Source organism: Aquarana catesbeiana, linkage group LG05 (assembly GCF_042186555.1).
Source record: "Aquarana catesbeiana isolate 2022-GZ linkage group LG05, ASM4218655v1, whole genome shotgun sequence".
In the NCBI taxonomy this organism is placed as follows: Eukaryota; Metazoa; Chordata; class Amphibia; order Anura; family Ranidae; genus Aquarana; species Aquarana catesbeiana.
In genome coordinates, this window is record NC_133328.1 from 49,064,722 (window position 1) to 49,082,279 (window position 17,558).

A 17,558-nucleotide genomic window follows, 5' to 3' on the forward strand; every position below is an offset into this window, starting at 1 on the left:
AGTGCTAATTTTTAATGGGTGCTTGTATTGTGTTTTTGCACATTGACTTTACAAGTCCCACCCCTCATGTCATGTGATTATTACAGTAAAAAGTTACAGATATAGTGGTGCTGATTTACTAAAATGGGAGAGTGCAAAATCTGGTGCAGCTGTGCATGGTAGCCAATCAGCTTCTAAAGTTTAGCTAATTAAATTAAAGGGGTTGTAAACCCTTGTGTTTTTTCACCTTAATGCATTCTATGCATTAAGGTGAAAAAACACTTGGCAATCACCGGCCCCCCCCCCACTGTTTTACTTACCTGAGCCCCTTCATCTCTTCAGACACGCTGTCCCTCTCTCCACAGGGTCCCGGCTCTTGATTGGATAGATTGACAGCAGTGCAGCCATTGACTCCCACTGCTGTCAATCAAATTCAATGATGCGGGGGGCGGGGCTGAGTCCGGCATTCGTGTCTGTGGACTCAAATGCTTTACGCAGGAGTGCGCCCGCAAGGTAACCCCCTCGGGAGAGCGCTTCTCCTAGGGGGTTATCTGATGCAGGGAGGAGCCGCAAGAGCCGCCGGGGGACCCCAGAAGAGGATATTCGGGGCCACTCTGTGCAAAATGAGCTGCACAGCGGAGGTAAGTATGACATGTTTGTTATTTAAAAAAAAAAAAAAAAAAGATCCTTTACTTCCTGAACCACAAAGACTTGTGACTCCTCCTGTGACACCATTCCCTAACTCTCTATCCTATACAGTTTTCTTACTGAATTTCTAACCCTGTTCCAACCTGCAGACCTAGAATTTCGATTTCATCCATTCCTGGCTATAAGGGTCCTCTAATACTATCAGTAACAGCAGTGTATTCTGCTCTGTACATAAACATGTGCACTCATCCAAACCAATCCAACGTGCTTATGACAGCAGCAATCAGATCTATGACCTCCATCTCATATCTATGGCCAGTTTTTGAAACACTATAGAGAACTTAGATGCTAAGGGTAGCATACTGTAGACAAAATCCAATCACAAACATTTTTAATCGTGATCAGGAAATAAAAAGGCAGAACTGTAATCAATCAGATTCTCCTTTTTAATTCATTTAGTGTAGTCATGAGGACTGAGATTGAACAGTTTTTTATGGGTAATAAGCATAGTATTAAGACCCCTTTCACACGGGAGGCGTTTTTCAAGCGCTTTAGCCCTAAAAATAGCGCCTGTAGAGTGACTGAAAAACATGTCTCAGTGCTCCCCAGTGTGAAAGCTCGAGTGGCAGCGCTGGCAGGCTGAGAGCCCTTTCACACTTGCAGCGCTTTACCGTCGTTTTAGAGGCGCTTTTCGTCCGCTAGCGGGGCACTTTTAACCCCCGCTAGTGGCTGAATAAAGGGTTAAAAGCGCCCGCAAAGCGCCGCTGCCGAGGCACTTTGGCAGCGCCACCCATTGATTTCAAAGGACAGGGGCGCTTTAGGAGCAGTGTATACACCGCTCCTAAAGCTGCCCAAAGATGCTGCTTGCAAGACTTTTTTTTAACATCCTGCCAGCGCAGCACCCCAGTGTGAAAGCAATTGAGCTTTCACACTGCGGAGCACTGAGAGACGTTTTTCAGGTGCTTTACAGGCGCTATTTTTAACGCTAAAATGCCTGAAAAACGCCTCCCGTGTGAAAGGGGTCTAAAATAGTCCTGCAAAGCAGCATCTTTGGGGCGCTTTAAGAGCAGTGTATACACTGCTCCTAAAGAACCCCTGCCCATCGAAATCAATGGGCAGCGTTGCCGAAGCGCCTGCAAAGCGCTCGGCAGCGTTGCTTTGCGGGCGCTTTTAACCCTTTATTCGGCCGCTAGTGGGGGTTTAAGTCACCCCTCTAGCGGACGAAAAGATCCTCTAAAATGACACTAAAGCGCCGCTAAAACTAGCGACGCTTTTCCACTGATGCGGCAGCGCTGTAAGTGTGAAAGTGCTCTAAACATAAATGTCCCGGTATGCAGTGATTAATAACAGACAAACACTTACTTCAAGGTAGTCAGTACACTTAGAGATTGATGGTTCAACATGGAAGGCATCGAAGAAGAGAGATATGGAGTGGCTGTCTGGAGCGCGGAGGATTGTTGTACATTCTATGCTATTTGGATAATTCTCCGGCCAACCTGGACTTTTCAAATATCCAAATGACTGATTATATTCTCGGCTGCAGTCTGTGGTAGACAAAAGGATAATGTTATTACCCAAGTATTTATTGACAATATATTAGGTTTCAGTGCTGGGAGACTCAAACCCTACCGGTAACCATAACACACACACCTAACCTTCCTGTGACACTGACACTAACCCTTCCAGTAACCCAAAACTCATAGGTACCCTCATTGTAACCTTAACACTCACACTCAAAGCGTAACTCAACTTTTATTGAGAAAAAAACTTTCCCCTCTGGGTGATCTATGTACATTGCAAGGATTATAACAAACTTTGTTGCAGATTCCTACCTTTTGTTATTCTGAAGTAATCCCTGTGTGTTTGCCTCTCTACTGAGTGGGTCTAAGAGCCCTCTCACACTGGGGCGGTGCGGGCGCCGGCGGTAAAAAGATGCTATTTTTAGCGCCGCTTTACCGTCGTTTTAGCAGCGGTATTCGGCCGCTAGCGGGGCGGTTTTACCCCCCTGCTAGCAGCCGAGAAAGGGTTAAAACCACCGCAAAGCTTTGCCGGCAGTATAGCCGCACTGCCCCATTCATTTCAATGGCCAGGAGTGGTGAAAGGAGCAGTATACACTCCGCTCCTTCACCGCTCCAAAGATGCTGCTAGCAGGACTTTTTTTACTGTCCTGCCAGCGCACCGCTCCAGTGTGAAAGCCATCGGGGCATTCACACTGGAGTGTGAGGAGCGGCTCTTTCAGGGCACTTTGCAGGCGCTATTTTTAGCACTGTAGCACCTGCAAAGCGCCCCAGTGTGAAAGGGGTCTTATGGGAGTGATTTCATAATTAACTGTCAGGTGTGCAGCTGCAGGGCACAAATGAGGAAATCTGCTGGGTCTGCATCCCTTTAGACATGCTACTATTGAAAGTATCTCTCCAAAAATGACATTTTTGTTGCAGTGGATGCCTGAAATCTGACTTGTATCTTAGGCAGACTTCTGGGAAAATTGGTGAGCCAATCACACAAGCAGGAAATGATGTCTCTGGGGAGTGGTCAGTACACTCTCTGTGTACAGAACAACTTCATGTAGCCATATTGCAATGCATTCTCAGAAAATTACAGTGGCTGCAGATTGAAAAGGAAAGGTCATTTTTAATAACATTCAATTACAATATGATTAGTGTCGCAATTATATGCGCTATATAATTTTTTCTTTATTTGCTATTTTTTTCCCCAACGGAAGTGGAGTTATCCTTTAAGCTTGATGAGGCACTAACACTAACCTTCTCAGTAATCATAAACTCACAGTTAGCCTCCCTGTAACCCTAATGCCCTGTACACACGGTCGGACATTGATCGGACATTCTGACAACAAAATCCTAGGATTTTTTCTGACGGATGTTGGCTCAAACTTATCTTGCATACACACGGTCACACAAAGTTGTCGGAAAATCCGATCGTTCTGAACGCGGTGACATAAAACACGTACGTCGGGACTATAAACGGGGCAGTAGCCAATAGCTTTCGTCTCTTTATTTATTCTGAGCATGCGTGGCACTTTGTGCGTCGGATTTGTGTACACACGATCGGAATTTCCGACAACGGATTTTGTTGTCGGAAAATTTTATAGCCTGCTCCCAAACTTTGCGTGTCGGAAATTCCGATGGAAAGTGTGTGATGGAGCCCACACACGGTCGGAATTTCCGACAACAAGGTCCTATCACACATTTTCCATCGGAAAATCCTATCATGTGTACGGGGCATTACACTTACCCAAGACTCTTTGTTTACACCCACACTTACCCTAGCTAACCCTAAACCTAACTAACCATAAAACCATAGCACCCTTTTTTGATACCCATTATGTTACTAAGTAAACTGTAAACATTTGCTACTATTTTGTATTCTACATTTTACCACCATTTTGTATTTATGCCACAGGCACATGGGTAGAAAAAATGCTGCTTCTAGGGGCGTCTGCCTCTGAAAACAGCTCTAGGTTATCTAATGTGCATCTACACATTGAGCGGTTAACAGGTGTATTTAAGAGCAGCGTTCAGCGGCATTAAAAAAAAAAAATGCACCAAACCTGCATTCATAGAGGAGTTTTCCAGTGTAATTTATGCCCGTACATGTGTAATCACGTGTAAACACACATAAACAGGCCTAAACACATGTTTATGCACGTAAATTTATTCTACTGGCTAGAATAAATTTGTAAGAGATGCTGAGTGGAAGGCCATTCATGCTCATAATTATGAGCAAAGGCTCAATACAAAACAGGCATTAGCACGCACGCGCAATTGTATTAGCGTCTGCACAAGAAGGAATGTGCATGCGCTAGAACACGCACATGTGCACACACTGGTGCCAAAGGGCCTATTTAAGCTGGACTATGGCATGAACAGATTGCTGAGTGGTCTTCAGCTAGTTCCTGTTTAATCTGCGCCTTGACCTGCTAAATCTGCCTACCTTTGCTTGACCCGGCTTTCCCTTGACCAATCTCTGGATTTCTACCTGCCTATTGTGACCTCGGTTTTTACTCTGACTCTGCTCCTGTCTTGTGCTTCTGTGCCTTGCTGCCTGACTGTGTACCGACTCCGACCTGTATACGGACTCTGCTTCTGTCTTATGTACCTGTACCTTCTCTGCCCAGCTGTTAACCACTTAAGGACCGCGCCTATTTCTGAGATTTGTTGTTTACAAATTAAAAACATTTTTTTTGCTAGAAAATTACTTAGAACCCCCAAACATTATACTTTTTTTTTCTAACACCCTAGAGAATAAAATGGCGGTCATTGCAATACTTTCTGTCACGCTGTATTTGTGCAGTGGTCTTACAAGAGCACTTTTTTGGGAAAAAATACACTTTTTTGAATTAAAAAATAAGACAACAGTAAAGTTAGCCCAATTTTTTTTTATCTTGTGAAAGATAATGTTACGTCGAGTAAATTGATACCCAACATGTAACGCTTCAAAATTGTGCCTGCTCGTGGAATGGTGACAAACTTTAAAAAAATTCTACAGGTTGCATGTTTTGAGTTACAGAGGAGGTCTAGGGCTAGAGTTATTACTCTGGCTATACCGATCGCAGCGATATCTCACATGTGTGGTTTGAACACCATTTTTATATGCGGGCGCTACTCACATATGCGTTCGTTTCTGCACGCGAGCTCGTCGGGATGGGGCGCGTTTAAATTTTTTTTTTTCTTATTTATTTTACCTTTTATTTTTTATTTTTACACTGTTTTTTTTTTTTAAATTGTGTCACTTTTATTCCTTTTACAAGGAATGTAAACATCCCTTGTAATAGAAAAAAAGCACGATAGGACCTCTTAAATATGAGATCTGGGGTCAAAAAGACCTCACATCTCATATTTACACTAAAATGCAATAAAAAAAAAAAAAAAAATTGTCATTTAAAAAAAGAAAAAAAAAAATGGCCCTTTAAGAGCTATGGGCGGAAGTGACGTTTTGACGTCGCTTCCGCCCTGCATTGTTATGGAGACAGGTGGGGACCATCTTCCCCTCACTCGTCTCCATGCCCAGCAAGGGTGAAGATCCGATCGCCTCCGCCGCTGCTGACGGCTCCGGTAAGCGGCAGAGGTCACCGAACGCGGTGGGGGGCCCTCTCCCGCCACGGATAAAAGTGATCTCGTGGCGAATCCGCAGCAGAGACCACTTTTATCTGAAACCAGACCGCTCACTGAAGAAGAGGATACCGGGGTTATGGCAGCTAGCTGCTGCCATAACAATGATATTCCTCTTCAAAGTACCGACATATAATGACGGTGGGCGGTCCTGAAGACCTTTTGGCTTGTGTCCTGGCTACTTTCCTGCCCGCTGATCAAGCTTTACCGTCTTCCAGTTCCTGGTTCTTGCCTGGTGATCCATGGTCAGCTGCTTCCTGCAAACCTCTGCTGGCGCTGCCCATTATACCGGACCTCGTGCCGCTCTGTGTCTTCACACCTCTTGTCATCACTACCAGGGGTGTTGGACAAGAAATGCAAGGGAAGCCTCCTCTACAGCTCGATTTCCACCAGGTATGTGACAAAATTAATATTCTAGCCAATAGAATCAGTTTACACTCATCTAAATGCAAGACGCACATATACGTGCATACGTATCCGTGCATAAAAATATACATTACTGTGGTTGGTGTGCAAATCTTAAAGTGTTTGATATCCCTGATACATGCCTGCTGTACCATGTTCTAGTATGAAAAAGTATCCTGTTCTCTTTGTATTGCTTCCTTTGTGTGAATTCCCTGGTAACCCTGCCAGTCCCCTTGCGCTTCTGCTAAATACGGACCACACTAAGCAGAAGAACACACCGTGGTCAGTTCTCAAACTATGCTGGGAACTCAGCCTGCTCTAGTCCAATGATCAGACTTGTCCTAACATGCCCCTCCTGAACAGCCTTTCACTGGGAAGCTCAGTGTACTGCTGTATCTCCTCCTCCCAGCTCTTATGCAGCTGAGAACAGAGGGAATGTGATCTCTTATTTAAAAAAAAATTAAAAAAAGGTATTTAGACTATTTTCTTTATATACCTATACACAAATGTTTTGCCTTTCATTTCAATTTTAAACTGAATGGGTTGTTTTACAAGGTGATTGTTTACAAACACTTTAACTCATAATATATTTCCTATGTTTAATAGGGGGAAGTGGTGACCCCCTGAATATAAGAAACCCTGTGTGATCCTTTACATTGTATATCTTCTGTGTGTAGGTGTGCAAGACAACATCCTACATTTCTAACACTTGCACTAAACCACATTCACAATCACATTAAATATCCCTGTGACCCCAATCCTTAGACTATCTCTGCCTGTAATCCTAACAATAAAACCAATCCTCTCAGGAACCTTAAACTAAATCCTAGTACAGGCAGTCCCTGAGTTACGAACGGGTTAGGGACTGCCGGTTTGTTCCTAAGTCGGAAGCTCATGCGCAGAACGGCGGAGACGTCGTTTTCCAATGTTCTGTCAAGTAGTCGCGCATGCGCAGACGTAGTTTTCCGATGTTTTCCGATATGCCCGCCGTCGATATGTGGCCGCGCATGCGCAGAACGTCACGCCGCCTCCCATTCGTAAGTAGGAGTCGTTCGCAAGTCGGAGGTTCGTAACGCGGGGACCTCCTGTAACTCATTCTAAACAAATTTGTAACCTCCATACTAATAGTCCTGGTCAGTGTGGCTCACACAGTAACCCCCCTGGTAACTCTTCACCTAACGTTAGTCCTTCCTATAACCCCAACTCTAACCCTCTCTAATGCAACTGTTTGCCTACCCACCTAAAGCTCTTCACAGAAGATGTTACCTCCCTACAATAAAATATACCAGTGCTCTAATCTTAGAACCAGAACCTTCTGTTCCATTCTTCAATATAAACTCATACTGCCCAACTTTTTGAGATGGGAATGAGGGACACCTATCAGCAAAAGTATGCAGGCATAGGACACACCCCTTGCTACGCCCCCTTAAGGGAGAATTGTACAAAAAAATAAGATTGGTTAAACCCACAAGTGCTTTTTTTTTTACCACTACTGTTCCTTTATATTGGCTTTTGGAAATTACAAATGCAGCAATTTAGAAATCAGATTTCTGTTTCTGTTTTTTAGTGCTGGAAAACACTTTTTGATAGATAAAAAGTGCATTTTATATACATCTACATAGATCAGACTAAAATGAGGGACAAATGAGGGATAGAGGGACATTGCTCATAAATAGGGACAGTCCCTCGAAATCAGGGACAGTTGGGAGCTCATGTAAACTCATATACCTAGCAAATACTGTTCTTGAAAATTGAATCATGAAACATAATCAGAGAGGGGCACAGAAGGTTTTCCTGGGTAGGGATGAGCCGAACACCCCCCGGTTCGGTTCGCACCAGAACCCGCGAACGGACCGAAAGTTCGCACGAACGTTAGAACCCCATTGACGTCTATGGGACTCGAACGTTCGAAATCAAAAGTGCTCATTTTAAAGGCTAATTTGCATGGTATTGTCCTAAAAAGGGTTTGGGGACCCGGGTCCTACCCCAGGGGACATGTATCAATGCAAAAAAAACTTTTAAAAACGGCCGTTTTTTCGGGAGCAGTGATTTTAATGATGCTTAAAGTAAAAAAAAAAAAGTGAAATATTCCTTTAAATATCGTACCTGGGGGGTGTCTATAGTATGCCTGTAAAGTGACGCGTGTTTCCCATGTTTAGAACAGTCCCTGCACCAAATGTCATTTTTAAAGGAAAAAATCTCATTTAAAACTGCTTGCGGGTTTAATGTCATGTCGGGTCATGGCAATATGGATGAAAATCAGTGAGACAAACGGCATGGGTACCCCCCAGTCCATTACCAGGCCCTTTGGGTCTTGTATGGATATTAAGGGGAACCCCGCACCCAAATTAAAATAAGGAAAGGTGTGGGGCCACCAGGCCCTATATACTCTGAACAGCAGTATACAGGCGGTGCAAACAAGACAGGCACTGTAGGTTTGTTGTTAAGTAGAATCTGTTTGTAATTTTGAACATTTTTAACGTGTTTAGCTCCAGCCAAAAAATCTTTTCTAAGCTTTTTGGAAAACATAGGGAAGGGCCTGCTTGCCCTCTCTTATTGGCTTGTGACTGTCTGCCTCTCCTTCTTGGCCTTCCAGACATACTAATGGCCTGTAGCTGCACTAAGCTGGGATAGAACACCTGTAATTTTCTTCAAGTAGCTTTATATACTGTAACCAGACAAGCCTGCCTGTCAGTAGGAAGATAACAGGAACGGATCTAGCTGAACACTGTGAGCAGGACGCACTGTACTAAATGTAAATAGTCTAGCTGCCTGACCGTGGTACTAATAGGATCAAATAGAACACCTGTAATTTTCTTCAGGTAGCTTTATATACTGTAACCAGACAAGCCTGCCTGTCAGTAGGAATTTAACAGGAACGGATCTAGCTGAACACTGTGAGCAGGACGCACTGCACTAAATGTAAATAGTCTAGAAGATAACAGGAACGGATCTAGCTGAACACTGTGAGCAGGACGCACTGCACTAAATGTAAATAGTCTAGAAGATAACAGGAACGGATCTAGCTGAACACTGTGAGCAGGACGCACTGCACTAAATGTAAATAGCAGGAACGGATCTAGCTGAACACTGTGAGCAGGACGCACTGCATTAAATGTAAATAGTCTAGATAGAAGATAACAGGAACGGATCTAGCTAAACTGAATACAGTGTATATATATATATGCAACACCTGGGATGCATATATATACACAATACACTGTAAGTGCAGCTAACTGACTGACTGTTCTGCCTAATCTATCTAACTCAAATCAAATGACACTGTCTCTCTCTCTCTCTCTATCTCTCAGCACACCGGAACACACACTACACAGGGCCGCCGTGCAGGCGGCCTTATATAGTGTGGGGTGTGTACTAAATCCCCTGAGCCATAATTGGCCAAAGCCACCCTGGCTTTGGCCAATTACAGCTCTCTCTACTGACGGCGCTGTGATTGGCCAAGCATGCGGGTCATAGTGCATGCTTGGCCAATCATCAGCCAGCAATGCACTGCGATGCCGCAGTGAATTATGGGCCGTGACGCGCCACACGAATTTAGCGCGAACGGCCCATAACGTTCGCAATTCGGCGAACGATCGAACAGCCGATGTTCGAGTCGAACATGGGTTCGACTCGAACACGAAGCTCATCCCTATTCCTGGGTAATAAAGGCAGTGTGGGATATTTGCACATGGCAGGAGAATAACTTTAAAAAGTTTGGTATACAGGTACACTTTAATGTAATTGTTCACACTGTGAGTGAAGTCATACATAGATAGATAAAAAAGATAAAAAGAGTTCATATGCAGTGCTTGAAGAGATAAGCCTGAAGGAAATGGAATCCAGGGAGTTAATGTGTAGAAAAGACAGGACCCTCACACTAGCTTCAGTGTATGCAATGACATATCACACCACAGTGCACCTATAAAATACTCTTACCAGGGGGCAGATGAACATAAGCATATAGGCACAGCGGTGCCAAGGATGTCTCCAGGCTCCAGTATGTACTGCTTCCCCACGCTCAACACTGTATCCTGGCCTAGGCCGACAAGGCCCAGGCCTAGGGCAGCACTTTGCAAGGGGACAGCACAGAAAGAGTCCCCGCCGGCTTGCGCTATAAAGCCCCATAAAGCAGCCGCACTGCTTCGGGTATGCGGGCAGCCAGCATTCCACAACTGGGGGGGGGCGCTGCTTCTAATTTTCACTGTCCTCTCATCCTGGACCACAAACCTTCCTCACTGTGCTATATGTTTTCTGCTGCACCATTGGCATGGTTATATCTTCTTAGTCCTCTCCATAAAGTTATCGGAAATTTGTGCTTAAAGTAGAACTATAGGCAACAATTTTTTTTTCATTTTGGATAGAGTAAGGGAGGGTTAAAGCCCCTGTCAGTTTATTTTTTACCATCCCTGTCCCATTGCAGGAAATCTATGCAAATTAAGACAATACATTGCCCCCCCCCCCCCCCCCAGGCCCTCAGAACTAGTGTCCCCACTCGAAAATTTCAGGGCAGGTCTTAAACAGCAAGGGGTGTGGCCTTTACAGAAAGGGGTGGGTCATATTTAAATTAGGGGGTACACAAGTTTGGTCAAGCCTAGAGCAGCACAAAACCTAAATACACTACTATCCACACTGCAGGCCCTGCAACTGTTCTCCTTTTCCAAAGTTTAGTGACAGGTTTCTGCTCAGAACCCAGCACTGCTCCACTCAGTTATCCAAAAACAGAAATGCGCCCAAAAATAGATATAAGGAAGCACATAGTATAGCTCATTTGGGTAAATAATGAACTTATTGCAAAAAAACACACAGAACAAAGTTTAAAAAACGAGCATTAAAAAGATAGTGTAGCCGCAGCTCGAAGCGTGCTTGTGTACTCAAGGCCCTCTGCTATCACTGTATCATCATCCATATCTATCCATATATGTGTTATCAAATTGTTCTAAAAATACTTTCTTATGCCGCGCACACACGATCAGTTTTCTCGCAGAAAAAGATATGATGGCTTTTCCGACGGGATTCCGCTCAAGTTTGCCTTGCATACACACGGTCACGCAAACGTTCGCTGAAATTACGACCATCAAGAACGCGGTGACGTACAACACTACGACGAGCTGAGAAAATGAAGTTCAATGCTTCCGAGCATGCGTCGAATTGTTTCCGAGCATGCGTAGGAATTTTGCGTGTTGGAATTGCCACAGACGATCGCATTTTCGGATAGGAACTTCTTCCGACCGAAAAATTGAGAGCATGCTCTCAATCTTTTGCGGGCCGAAATTCCGATTGTGTGTACGCGGCATAAAATTATCTATGTGTTAATACACAGATATATTTCATGAAACATTATTGTGTTATTTTCTGATTTATCCACAAAAAAAACGAATTAACATTGGGGGAAGAGACTTACTTGCCACTTGATAGGTAAAGATGAGCCTACTGCCAGGCGTGTATTCTTGTGACTTAAATGTAATGGCAGCTGTACGTCCGTAGGAGTAAAAGTCAGATATTTTAATTGTTTCATTACCGCAGAATTTCTGGACTTGTCCAAAGTCACCCTGCAGATAGAGGCATTGAAATAACACTTCAAATCAGCATAAATAAACATGAAAACAAATAGCATACATTACATTCTGAGTCTTCATGTATAAATAAAGGGCCACATTTGCACTGCTATAAGTAAGGAAAAATTCCAGTGCCAGCGCTGTTTGGCTTCACCACTTGGCCTAATGTTAACATATTTGGGCAATCCCATGAACTTGAAACATATGACATCACTTTGGTTCACACCGCTTCATTTCACTATTCCAGCTGAGCCCTGAAATGTAAGGAAGACTCTGCTTAGACTGCTGTCATTTTATGCAGAGTAGCAGAGTGTTCCTCACCCCTCAACATTCAACTAAGCTGCTGAAGTGAGGGAGCATTTTATGCTGAAAGTGACATCTGATCTGAAGGTTCTCTAACAAACCTCTGAGGGCTTCACAAAACAGCCGTATTTATACTGAGATTAAATTACACACAGGTGGACTCTATTGACTAATTGGGTGACTTCTGAAGGCAATTGGTTCCACTAGATTTTAGTTAGGGGTATCAGAGTAAAGGGGGCTGAATACAAATGCATGCCACACTTTTCATATATTTATTTGTAAAACATTTTGAAAACCATTTATTATTTTCCTTCCACTACACAATTATGTGCCACTTTGTGCTGGTCTATCACATAAAATCCCAATAAAATATATTTAGGTTTTGGTTGTAACATGACAAAATGTGGACAATTTCAAGGGGTATGAATACTTTTTCAAGGCATTGTACAAATCCTTTGGCTGGCATATCAGCTGTCATATACTGTATCCATGTATTTAGCTGTTTGCCTGAAGCTCAGCTTTAAAGTGATTTGTTTTGCAATTGCACTTAAAATGGTTTTAAAGGTAGAAGGTTTTTTTTTTTTGCCTTAATGCATCCTCTGCATTAGGGTAAAAAAAATTCTGTATGCAGCTCCCCTTATAGCCCCCTCTTATACTTACCTGAGCCCAATCTAAATCCAGTGCTGTGCCTGAGAGCAATGTCTCTCTCCTCTCTCTCTCCTCACTGGTCATGAAGGAAGCAGTGGGGAGCCATTGGCTCCTGCTGCTGTCAATCACAGCCAGTGAGATCAGAGAGGGTGGGGCCAAGCCTCACTGTGTGTGTTAATGGACACACACATGCATGGCTTGGGATCGAGCCCACAGGAGTGCCCCTATGGCAAGCGGCTTGCAATGAGGGCACTTGGAAGGGGGAGGAGCCAGGAGCACGGATGGGGTACCCGAGAAGAGGAGGATCTGGGCTGCTCTGTGCAAAACTATTACACAAAGCAGGTAAGTATAACATGTTTGTTAATGTAAACAAATACCTTTAGAGTCACTTTAACTGTTAGATGTAGCACTAAAACCACAAGTGTGACCTCACCCTCTTTGATTTTGGATTATCTTTATCTGTTCTATTTCTCAGTAGTCAGTATCTTATGTCTCTATCCGAATCACACACCATGACAATTGTGGGAGTGCCCTAGAGAAATTCACACAGACAGTGGAAAAGCATGCAAAATCCATGCAGAAAGCATCCCAAGTGGGATACTTAAAGGAAAGTATGAAACCACCACATCATACTTGTAGTTTTTTCATAAAAAAATAAGAAAGTTTAGTACCACAGGTAAGTCTGAGAGCTCCAGATAATTCTCAGAACAGTCCAGACCAGGAGGGAGATTAAAGATCTGAATGGTCAGCTTTACACTCTCCTGTGGTGGGGAATCAATCGTCCAGACACACGATGTGAATGGTGGATAGGATTCTGGGGATGTCATCGTTGTTACGGCAGATGTTGCGTTATAGATGCCTCCACATAGTACTGTGAAAGAAACAAAATAATTAATTTTGATATCACAGACATATTCTACAGAAGAAGACAAAGGAAGGGGGGCACCTTAAATTCATCCAAAGTAGGTTTTAGAGGTATATGAAGGGGGTTTCAGTGACCAGCCAAAAGTTACCTACCACAATTATTATACCTCTAAAGTCACAAGTACCCTTTGTTGATTGACTCGACGATACTTGGTCAGCAATCAAACAAATGGTTGTTCAATGGACCATATGACATATATGAGAGAGAGGAGAGCGGGGGCAAGGGGGAACCGCTCAAGAACAAGCTATTGTGAACCTAAATAACTTTATTGGGTCATAATAATACAGAACAACTATCCACAAGCCATGTATTAAAAATAGGGCGGGGGTCCTATTGTGTGCAGGTGGCCACCATTGACAGTCCACATACATCCATCACTCACGCACTCGCACCCATATAAATCATATCAAAGAGGACCCGGGTCTATACAATTTTCATAAAGTTCCTAAATAGGATAAATCATGTGAATAATAAGCTTTCAGTCTTTCCTCAATAAAGTGCAAGTGCTGGTGATTAATGAGGATCCCATTCGGGTGTAATCCCGATAACCAAATAAAAGTGCATATGTCAAAACAGCAACATGGCGAACTGAAAAGTCCCGGTTTGGTCAATTTAATAGCGGCAAATCAAAGGGCTATTTCACATCTTGTACAGAGAAGGTAAACGATGAATAGCCATAAACAAAGTACCTCCTATGTACTGGAGTACAGTTTAGCTCACCGTTTGATGTCTTCAATGAAGGGGTGATGGAGCCCAAAAAGGTTGCTGATGACCGCACTGTGTGGTATAGGGGAGCGTTCATGCGGTGTGTTTGTCTATTGCAGACACGAGTTTTTCACAGGGTTCAGACGTTCAGGCGTTCCGCGCTTGGTCTGTCAGATACTTAGAAGGAGCGTTCAGGCTCAGTGTCTACCGCAATACTCAAACCAATATCCAAGATCTGATCGGGATGTTCACATACAGTCACAGGGGTTTCCTCATTGATGTGTGGAGGTCTATGTTTCACCTGCACATGGGTTAGACGTTTACGCGTTTCGCTTGTTTCCAAGCTTCTTCAGAGCTAATGTGGTGCCAGTAGCTGAATGTTTAAATAGCATTACGGCCAGTATTTAATATCCGGTCATTATAGCCAACACCTGGACACCAAAGCCTAACCTTAATTTGCATTCACCAATTATGTGCAGTCACACTCATGCATACATCTGTATTATAAATTCAGGCAGACCATTAGTAGTAGTGAGTATATAGAGATCCAATCTAATCGGCTTATGTATGTAATCAAATGTTGATATTCCATTGTTATTGCCTTTGTGAGGAATGGTAAAGTAGCTTGTTATGCAGCAGCTATTGATATGCAAGGCCTATAATCAGGGGGTGCTGCGATTTCGATCTGATCGGCTAATGTATGGCCACATGATGGACCCGAAATGGAAAAAGGGGGGGGGGGAGAGCAGACTGTCATTTCATTTAGATTATATCTCACACGTTGGATACTGTCATCCATGTGAAAGGCAGAGATATTGCTTGAAAATCAAATTGCATACAGTCTGTTATCCGCAGAGGGTGTCAATCGCAGTCGGGAGAAGATGTGGATCATCACTCACAGATTTTTTAGTCTCCGGATGAACTCAAATAAATTATTTACAATTACATTATTGTTCCAAGAAAGGAGATAAATTAAATTCATTGTTCAATCCGGAAGGTTGCATGCTGTTTAAATAGAAGATCCACATCTTCTCTTTTTGATACAATATCCTATCAAAATCTCCACGTCTATGGGGCAAGTTGAGTTTGTATATGCCCTTAACTTTGAGGCCGTCTGGTTTACCCTCGTGCTTTTCAAGGAAATGTAAGGACAAAGGCCGATCATCATCCTTATTGAGGATGCTCTGGATGTGCTCGCCAGTCCTGACTCTCAGTTCTCTTTTGGTCTTACCAACATAGATGAGACCACACGGGCAGGTCAACATGTAAACTACCCGTGTGGTTGTACAGTTAATAAAACTGTTGATTTTAAACTGTCTTTGGTGGTCAGAACTGGCGAACACATCCGTTCTATCCACATACCTACATACATGACACCTGCCACAGCGGTACATGCCCTTTAGTGGTGGGAGATCAGTGAGCCAGTTACGTTTTTTGGGGCGGTTGTACTCTGAATGTACCAGACGGTCCCTCAGGTTTGTTGCTCTACGAGCAGTGAGCAGGGGTTTTTTGCTAACGAGATTTCCCAGAATGGGGGCCTCGGACAAAATGTGCCAGTGACGGCCCAGAATTTCCTTAATTTGGTCCCACTGTGTACCAAACTTGGTAATAATCCTTAGAGGGGGATGATTTGAAGTTTTTCCCCTTTCTTTTTTGGTATGATTCGTCAATAGGGATAATCTATTTGTTTGCAAAGCTCTTTTTTTGGCACGTCTGATACATGTATGTGAGTAACCCCTGTCACGAAACCTTCCATATAGGTCATGCATTTCCCTGTAAAAGTCACCATCCTCCGTGCAATTCCTTCTTGCACGGAGGAACTGACCCACCGGAATGCCCTGTTTGAGGGGTGTAGGATGATGGCTGGATGCCAGCAACAGTGAGTTTGCTGCTGTATCTTTTCTGAAGGTTTTTGTATGCAGTTTATCATCTTTTACAAATACCGTGAGATCCAAAAATGATAAATTGTTAGCATCATACGTATATGTTAATTTGATGTTACGGTCGTTGTCGTTAAGTTCCTCAATAAATCGTGTCAGTTCAACCGGTGAGCCGTCCCAAATCATGATCACATCATCGATGTACCTCAGCCACAGGCGACAGTGGCTGAGGTACATCGGCGAGGGGTACACGCATTCAGATTCCCAGAGGCCAAGGTGTAGGCAGGCGTATGATGGGGACCAAGGGGCACCCATCGACGTGCCTCTGATTTGTTTGTAATATATCCCAAGGAACTGGAAATAATTATTTTCCAACATAAATTGCAGTAGGTCGGTGATGAATTTGTTTTGCCCTGCCAGTAATGGGAATTTGCTATCTAAAAAGAATTGTGTCGCTCTTAGCCTCCATCTATGCGGAATTGATGTATATAGCGACTCTACATCGACTCCAACAAGTAACATACCCTTAGGTAGAGATATGTCCTCCAGTCGCCCCAGAACATCCCGTGTATCCTGAACATATGATGGTAGTTCGTGTACAAGTTCTTTAATCAGTGAGTCCACATATTTACCGACCCTCTCAAGGGGACCCTTGACAGCCGATACTATCGGTCTCCCTGGAGGGTCGGTAATGGACTTATGTAGTTTAGGAATGGTATATAGGGTGGGAGTGTTGAAGTCACTGACACTAAGATATTCACATTCTTTTTTGAAACGCTCCCCTATACCACACAGTGCGGTCATCAGCAACCTTTTTGGGCTCCATCACCCCTTCATTGAAGACATCAAACGGTGAGCTAAACTGTACTCCAGTACATAGGAGGTACTTTGTTTATGGCTATTCATCGTTTACCTTCTCTGTACAAGATGTGAAATAGCCCTTTGATTTGCCGCTATTAAATTGACCAAACCGGGACTTTTCAGTTCGCCATGTTGCTGTTTTGACATATGCACTTTTATTTGGTTATCGGGATTACACCCGAATGGATCCTCATTAATCACCAGCACTTGCACTTTATTGAGGAAAGACCGAAGGCTTATTATTCACATGATTTATCCTATTTAGGAACTTTATGAAAATTGTATAGACCCGGGTCCTCTTTGATATGATTTATATGGGTGCGAGTGCGTGAGTAATGGATGTATGTGGAATGTCAATGGTGGCCACCTGCACACAATAGGACCCCCGCCCTATTTTTAATACATGGTTTGTGGATAGTTGTTCTGTATTATTATGACCCAATAAAGTTATTTAGGTTCACAATAGCTTGTTCTTGAGCGGACCATCTTCTTTTTGGGGGTTCCCCCTTGCCCCCGC

The 17,558-nt window shown here is 43.5% G+C and overlaps 1 protein-coding gene across 1 annotated transcript in view; it reads right to left on the reverse strand.

Annotated features, from left to right (window-relative positions):
- Positions 1-17,558, reverse strand: part of CUBN (cubilin) — a 388,954-nt gene that overhangs the window by 15,446 nt on the left and 355,950 nt on the right. Inside the window, exons 62-64 of the mRNA XM_073629712.1 lie at positions 13,342-13,541; positions 11,566-11,713; positions 1,990-2,171 (exon numbers count right to left, since the gene is read on the reverse strand). Of these exons, the coding sequence (XP_073485813.1) occupies positions 1,990-2,171; positions 11,566-11,713; positions 13,342-13,541 (530 nt within the window). The remainder of the gene's footprint in view (positions 1-1,989; positions 2,172-11,565; positions 11,714-13,341; positions 13,542-17,558) is intronic.